Genomic DNA, 8,219 nt, shown 5'->3' on the forward strand with positions numbered 1-8,219 from the left:
TGGTAAACAAAAAAATGCTAATGCTAAGTTAGCTCAGCTAACATTAATTATTATCCTAGCCCTATGGAAAACATAGTTTAAACTGAGTAAAGTGTATCTAAAGGAAGTTGAATTTGGCTTTTGTCAGCACTCTGCTGGCTCACTCCATATTTACTCCAACAAAAGCAAAAACACTAACCACTAACCGGCAACTTTTTGGGGTGGTTTTCAGAACAAGGATTAGGCCTAGTCTTAAGTAATTTGAATACAGTAAACAGGCATAGACTGGGAGCATCAATAAAATGTGTGCGTTTGTGTGTGAGTGTGTGAGTAGTCACTGTCCTACAGCATCTCTAATTGATGTATCTTACATTCTAAAATGGACAAGATGTCCACCATCTGGTGATCGATACATTTGTCATCCCAAAATCCCCTGCTATTATTCTTTTCTTTATAAGCCTTGAGCTACCCTATAAAGCTCCTGCCTAGAACGGCCTTGACACCCCAATGGCATTTTACTGTGTTTTTTTTTTCTAACATTATCCTCTGTTCACTTTTGTCCTTCCTTATTAAACTGAACAATTCTCCACAGGAGTCTGAGATCAGCAAGTACAGCGAGTATTTTCGAGCTGATTGCTGCCCGTGTGGGTGGAGAGAGAAAGTGAGCAGGCAGGAGAACGTGAGGCAGACTGAACAGAAAGATCTTGGCTGGAACTAACAGAGAGTTCTAAAGTACAAACAGCGTGTGCACAGAGTGGAAACCGGGAAGATGCTATTCAGCGTAGCCGCTGGGTACTGCTTACTGTTCCGACACTTCATCCGACCTAAATCCCCATGCAGGAACACTCATCAAGCCCACCACTGAGTCATTAAGTCCCCTTAATTACAAATCTGACAGAATTACAAAAGAGATCCCAGTGGTCTTTACCTGCTGTATTTCCACAGGCAGGGGGTGGGACGGTTTGTACATCTTTAGCTCACAATCCAGTGTCTCACTCAGTCGCTCGTCACCTGAGGGAGAAAAGGCAAAGATAATAAAGTAAGAAATAATTCATTAACTCTGGGTGTATTCACATGATTTACAGCCTTTTTCATATTTCATATGATGAACTTCATCAACAGCATAAAATAAAACATCATGAAATCGAAATTAGAGAAGTTGAAACGAGGGATCCAAAAGTAGGAGGAAAGGTAGATTAGACCAGCTAATGTTAAATTTGACTATTTAATCCACATGTGTCAAACACAAGGCCCGCGGGCCAAATGTGGCCCGCCACGTCTTTTTATGTGGCCCGCGAGAGCTTGTAAGATCTTAGTGTCTATAATAAATAAGTCAGAAGCGTTCTTTGACCAAAAAATACATTTCCCACAATGCTTGTCGATTGTATTACCCGCAAAGTTACGGCTTACTGCCACTACACGGCAGTGTAGTCATTGATGTGGAAACCCTGCCGGAGGGAAGGTGTAACTTCGCGGGTGGAATTGAGACATATAAATGTTTATCCCATAATGTCCAGAAAAAGAGAAGTTGATGCAGACGGACGGCTGTGCTTCAAGGCGAAAGACCGGTATGCCTTTTGTGTTACGAAGAGTGTTACTGACCAAAATAAACGCTTTTTAGGAGAGATATAAGTTCTGTGTAAATATTTATAAGACAATAGCTGACAAAATCTGTTTTAATGACATCACTGGGACAGCGCTAGTCGCAGTTTCACCGCAGCAAAGTACGAGGACGTGAATCACTTATCTAACCAGCCTTTACTAATTTCTGCCCTCAATAACCCTTTCAATAACCTCCAATAGCCTTTAATAGTCTTCAGTAGCCTTCAACAGTCTAACCTTGAAGCCGTGGTGTGTCCACTAAACTCCGTAGTTATAAACATCCTGAGGTTAGCAGCGCGATAACTGACCTGTTTATAATGTAATCCCAGCAGTGACTCATGCTCTAAACGGCTGCTGTTAGGTGATTGGGCTGAAAGATGAACTGTAGAGAGCTGTATTATTCGGTTACAAAAATCTTTATTTCATACACAGAAGAACTTAAAAATTTTAAAAACGCTCCAGACTGGCTGAGCTGAGCCCTGTAGCCCGTGGCTGGGCTGTAGCTCTGACTCAGTAAAGACTGCGGACTTGTGGTGCTGCTGCTGCAGCTCCCACTAGTGGTTGGATGAGGAACTGCTAAATCTGAGGAAATGCTATGTTCTTAACAGCTCACAATTTGATTTTATATTTATTAAGCCTTATTTCAGTTAATAATTTCAAAGTTAATATAACTTGATGTCATGTCATTTCTATTCACTTGAATAGTTTGGTTCTTGATTGATGGAGTTTTTGGATTTCATGACATGACAAATTAAAAGGATTTATGTTAATAGAGCAACAAGCAAACATTTTTTCCATGCAACTGTAATATTTGATTGAATAAATAATATATTGAGAGTTATTTAACATTAAGGAGTAATTACATTCATTTACATATATTACATTTGGTTACATTTTATTACATTTATAAGTTACATCTGGCCCTCGGAGGACAGCCAATATGCCAATGTGGCCCTCGGCCAAAATGAGTTTGACACCCCTGATTTAATCTAAAGCCTGTTTCACACTTAAACCAGCACCACACATTAACACATAGGGCCTTATCTTACACCCTGCACAAGATGTGTCATGATGCTCATGGCTATCTTACAGCCCGCCAACGATCTATTTTCATGTATTTTTTCCATTGGGTGTGGTTGTCTAGACATGAGATGTGTTCAGGTAAATTTCTAGCATTTTGCTATCTTAACAGCGGATAACACAGGTGCACCACTGCCCGATTAAAACCCTAACAACAGTCAACTGTCAGATTAAGAATTTTAAAAGTTCACAAGAAGTATATTAAAAAAATAACTTGATAGAATAGAATTATCTACATCTCCGGATGCCACTATCTTAAAGTAAAGTCATGATCAGTAGAGGCATGAGCTTGTAATGTTGATGGAAGTACATGTTGTAAACATTAAAAAAACAGTTGCTGGGATGTGTGCTGTGCTCGCACTGCAGCTTCAACCGGCATAACAGTGGAAAAGGTGAACGGAAACGAAGACAGAATGGTTTACTTTAAGATGGCAGCACTCGGACCTGTAGGTAACACTAGTTAACGTTTTTGATAAACTTCTTCTACATTTTTAAAGTTCTCAATGCCTCTAAATGTCAGGGGTCTCCAAATTCTACCAATGAGGTGTGGAGCTAGTTTGAGCCTGGATAACGGTGTAAAAAGCGATGTATCTGCAGGGGCAAGAATATGCCCTGTATCACCCAATCAAAAGGGTGTTTGGACCAACGGAATAAAAATTGCTGGATGTTGAAAAGCTGCGGGAGAACGGAGGTGTGCTATACAACAAACGTTATTATTCTTTATCATGTTTTTTACACTGGAGTTCTGTAAGGGAATGGCAAGTGGCAAACTAATTGGTTTACTGCACATTACACCCAAATCAAACCCATGATTAATTAAGAGAATTAGTACATGCCTTTTTCGTGTTTCGAGCCGTGCCAGGCGTACTCTTTGCGTCCTTACAATACCAAACAAATCAACACAACCTAAATCAAGCTGCGCAATTGACTAGTTACCTATAGATCTGCTAAAATAGGGTCCTTGGACTCAGGACACTGTTCAGCATACCACAATGTGCCACACAGCAATCTAACAATACTACAGTACAGTACTGAAGTCATATGAGGATGCAGAAAGGCACAGTAGGCAGTCAGCCTTTTGGTAAATAAAGAGATCATGCTAAGTTATCTTAGCTAACATTACAGCTCATTTATTTCAGCTGGAAAACAAACAATGTAAAAAGAGGTAGTAAACTGAGTAAACTGATAGCAGTAATGATAAGCGATTGTAAAAAAATATATATTACATTTAATTTATGGAAGTAGATGATATATGAACTTGAACCTGGAATTTGTCATATCACTGCCAGCTACCTCCAACATTTCCTACAAGCTTTCAAGTAAAAAAAAATCCAAACAAATTTTAATAGTTTGCCTTGTCAGCTTCACTTCTTTTGTTAATATGCATCCACGCCTACATTTCTGTACTGTTGAACATCATAACACATGTTTGCACAAATTATTTACTGCCCAGACTTAAAAAAATTGCAGGAATGCCAGAATGGATGTATATCAATAAATGTAATGAAGTTAAAAAGACAAAACATGAAATATTTTGGATTCATACCGTCTGCAATCAAATAAAAGTCAAAGTAAATGAAAGAAACGCTGCATTTTCTGATATGTGACGGTACATCAGACTAACTAGAACAGGGATGGCGTGCAAAAGGATCAAAACAACTCGCCTGGCAAAGACTAGTGGCCAAAAGCAGCAGTCAGCTGAAAGGGGCTTGCTACCATTAAGTGTGACACAACGTACTGTATGTCCCTCCAGATGAGCAGAGTGAAATGGAGTGAAAAGACATGCAGAGGGGCTGAAAGCTCATGAGCTGTACTGCTGCAGTTCAGGCCTCACATGCATCAATACTGCCTCATTAAAATCACAGAGTACAGTAATGGGTGAGAAGTATTCTAGTAATAATTGTCCTTGATTATGAGCACTTTTAAGAAAAGGACTGGTAAAAAAGAATGATTCACACACTTTCAGAAATAAAGAACATTAAAAATAGTTTATCCTGGTTTTGTTGGAGTAACTGTCTGTACTTGTCCTGGGAAGAGTTTCTACTAAATTCTGGACCACAAATAATAGGTTTATTTTTAACAGCTTCAAACTGTTCTAATATATTGGCAGTGTATCTCTACAGGGACTGGAAAAGCTGAATGAGTGCATTTGTACATCTGTCTCAGCAATATGTGCCATTTAAGAAGCAAAGTGATGCCCACAAACATTTGGACAAATAGTGTGTACGTTGATTTCCTGAATATGCTTTGAAAACCACAATAATGTATAACCACTTAGCAGTAAGGCAGTGAGCAATAGAAGAAGGTCATGTGGTCTGATAGGTCCAGATTCACCCTGTTCCACAGTGCAGTACAAGCATGTGAGGGTAGTGCTATAATCTGTTGTTGCAGCAGTTGGTCAGGTCTAGGTTCAGCAACAGTATGTGCCCAAAGAATGAGATCAGCTGACTACCTGAATATACTGAATATAGACCAGGTTATTCCAACAATGTTTTTTTTTTCCTTGGTGGCAGGGGCATACTCCAAGATGACAATGTCAGGATTCATCAGGTTCAAACTGTGAAAAACTAAAGAGAGACCTGAACCCCATTGAGAATTTTTGGGATGTGCTGGAGAAGATTTTGTGCCATTTTCTAAATCTCCTATCAGAGATCTTGAAGAAATGTTGCAATACTGCAGAAGCTTGTTGAAACAATGCCACATTGAATGTGTGCCATAATCAAAGCTAGGGTCGTCTAAGCAAATATTAAGAGTGTGTTACCCTTTTTTTGTCAGGTAGTGTATATTATATAGCAATATTCCATCATTTGTGCAATTTAACTATTTAGGTTAACCCAACAGATCAAAACTTATTCAAAATACACTGTACTCTTATGAGCCTGTCTGCTTTGTGTTTCTTTTGGTTTGAAATGCTACACTGATTTTGCATAATGTAGCTAGTTAGTTTGGTTAGCTGTTAATGTTATAAAAAGTTACATAGTTACTTGAGGTTGAAATGTTAAAATGTTGAGAAGTAAAAGGTCCCACAAAACTGAAATACTTCAGTAGAAATACACAAAGCTGGCTAACTACTAACTAACTAGTTACCTAGGTTAGCTACCCACTATCCAAAACAGTGTTTACAACTAACTTAGTTAACAAAAACTCCTCCTAACCTTTCTACACTGTGCTTTACACATGTTTAAAATATTAATAAATATTTTACATACTGTATTGTACATACCCATAATATCTGTGGTTTGCACATAAAACCCGAATATAGTTTTTAAATCGCTAATCACTGCTCTTTATTTAGCCTGGCTAGGTTAGCGGTAAGTTTATGTGAATCACGCGCGCAGACGCTGACCGTCACCATTGGAAACGGGAGAGAGGCGCGAGGGGGGGCGGGCGGACTGGAGAGAGGAGGGGGTGTCACTGCGCAGCCGCAGTAGCGCTCTGTGGATGTCCATTACGTCACCTCATTGAAACGCCGTTTTTATTTTATTTATATATTTAAAACGTGTTTTATTTATTAATTTACTGATGTTCTGGGACGGGTGTCCCGCTCAGCGCCCCGGGCCGGACCAGTTCAGAAGACCGGTCCCGTGTTAGGGGGTGGGGGGTTCTGTGGGTCGTGTCCGCCTCCTGCGTCGTGAATGAATGAACCCCGCGTGAGTCACGCTCTCTTCGTGACGCTTTTATCCGCGCGCGTGTACAGAAGCAGCAGCAGCAGCGGAGTGTGTGTGTGCGTGTATGAGAGAGGGCTGAGTGTGTGTGCGCGCGCGCGTGGTGGCGTGAGGGCTTTTCAGACAGGAGGAAAAAAAATCCTCGAAGCCCTGAATCGACTTTCCGTGACTTTCCCAGGCTAAACCGTGGCACGCACGCGCCCCATCCCCCGCCTTTGCACGAAGAGAAAGAAGGGGATTGAGTGTGTGTGGGGGGGCATTATGTTAAGGACCCTGTAAATGCAGTATTGAGAGCAGACTCAGGAAGAGCGTGGGCTATTTGCCCAGGGCTCTCTGCTCATTAGGCCTGTATGACACCATACTGGTGCACTGCAAAAAACGATTCTTGAGCCCAGTAAACTTTGCTCATTAATATGAGAAGATTTTACCTAAAATTATACTTTTTGAACTATGCTTAATTAAAACAGTATGTACAACCCAATATTTTGTGTGTTTATTTTGTTTAGAAATTTGGAGAAATATTGCATGAATATTTGAGTAAAATCAACATGATTTGAGCCCAGTGATGTTTGCTCATTATAATGAGAAGATTTTACCTAAAATTATACTTTTCGAACTTTGCTTAATTACAAAAATAAGTACAACCCAATAGTTTTAGTGTGTATTATGATAAGATTTTGTTACGCCTAACTAAATATTTTAAGGCTGCTTGGGAGACCACGAGGCACTGATACAAGTACTTATCTCCACTGATGAAGAACTTTTGGAAGGCAGCGAGCATGGACTGCATGGGTAAGAGCACAGTGACTGATTATTTTTGAGATATTTACAGTTGTGAGTTATCTGTGTAGTTTAAGTTGGTTTTAGAAACACGGTGCTTCAGTGAACTATGTTGGCCTGCAGCTATAGGCAAGCATCAAACCGAAAGAAAGGGCAAATGTAGCTAGCTAGCACGTAGGCTAACCACCCGGGTGGCTAATCCGGCACTGGGCGCGTACAAACCGGGCTGGGCCGTCATGCTAACACCGCATTAGCGACCCCGGTGAGTAGACCAGAGTCGGTCTAGCTGGCTTAATCAACTTATTTTTAGCGTGCCGTAATGCTAACACCGCGTTAACGTGCTGTAATGCTAACACAGCGTTAGCGTGCACCGCATTAGAGACCCCGGTGAGTAACGCCAGATCAGAGTCGGTCTAGCTGGCTAATCAAAGTATTGTTCGCGTGCTATAAGGCTAACGCATGTTAGCTACAATGATTGGCCACTTCAACCCCTTTTTTACATTCTCCTTTTCACTGAGCAGCTTGGTGCACTTAGTTCTATAATTATCAGTGTTGGGAATAACAGCGTTATAAGTAACGGCGTTAGGTAACGACGTCATTTTGTCAGTAACGGGATAAAATAATTAATTACTTTTCCTGTCGTTACAACGCCGTTGACGTTACTGGTGATTAAAAGCAGTGCGTTACTATATAATGATATAATAACAGTAATTCGAGCGGACCCCTGCCCAGGCTAGTGAGTAGTAACAGGTGTTTCACCATGAACTGTGACCTATAGAGATCTGTGACTCCAGGTCTAAACAGGTGACAGTTCTCGGTGTAACACCTGTTGAACTTGACACGCTCTTAACACGCCCTGGCCCGACGGCGGGCCAGATAAATATAATAATTAATATCTGGCTGTGTTTATGAATAATTACAGGCTCAATATATCAATGACAGCCTGCTGACTCTCAGGATTACGGAGCTGCAAACCGTTTTACTGTCGGATGTACGGTTCCTGAATAAGAGTGCGTTAGACGGTTCGGTCTGTGAACACGCTCTTTGATCCGCCTGGGGTTACTACAGGACACCCCTCACAAGCAAACAGAGAATATCAGCGCGTACCTCAGA

The 8,219-nt window shown here is 40.8% G+C and overlaps 1 protein-coding gene across 1 annotated transcript in view; it reads right to left on the minus strand.

The window, feature by feature from the left end:
* The window catches only part of lekr1 (leucine, glutamate and lysine rich 1), a 156,180-nt gene extending 150,177 nt beyond the window's left edge, over positions 1-6,003 (minus strand). Inside the window, exons 1-2 of the mRNA XM_022679792.2 lie at positions 5,885-6,003; positions 908-990 (exon numbers count right to left, since the gene is read on the minus strand). Coding sequence (XP_022535513.2) covers positions 908-990; positions 5,885-5,888 — 87 coding nt within the window. The 5' untranslated portion in view covers positions 5,889-6,003. The remainder of the gene's footprint in view (positions 1-907; positions 991-5,884) is intronic.
* Positions 6,004-8,219: the final 2,216 nt, after the last annotated feature.

The sequence above is a fragment of the Astyanax mexicanus genome, chromosome 9 (genome assembly GCF_023375975.1).
Source record: "Astyanax mexicanus isolate ESR-SI-001 chromosome 9, AstMex3_surface, whole genome shotgun sequence".
Lineage (NCBI taxonomy): Eukaryota > Metazoa > Chordata > Actinopteri > Characiformes > Acestrorhamphidae > Astyanax > Astyanax mexicanus.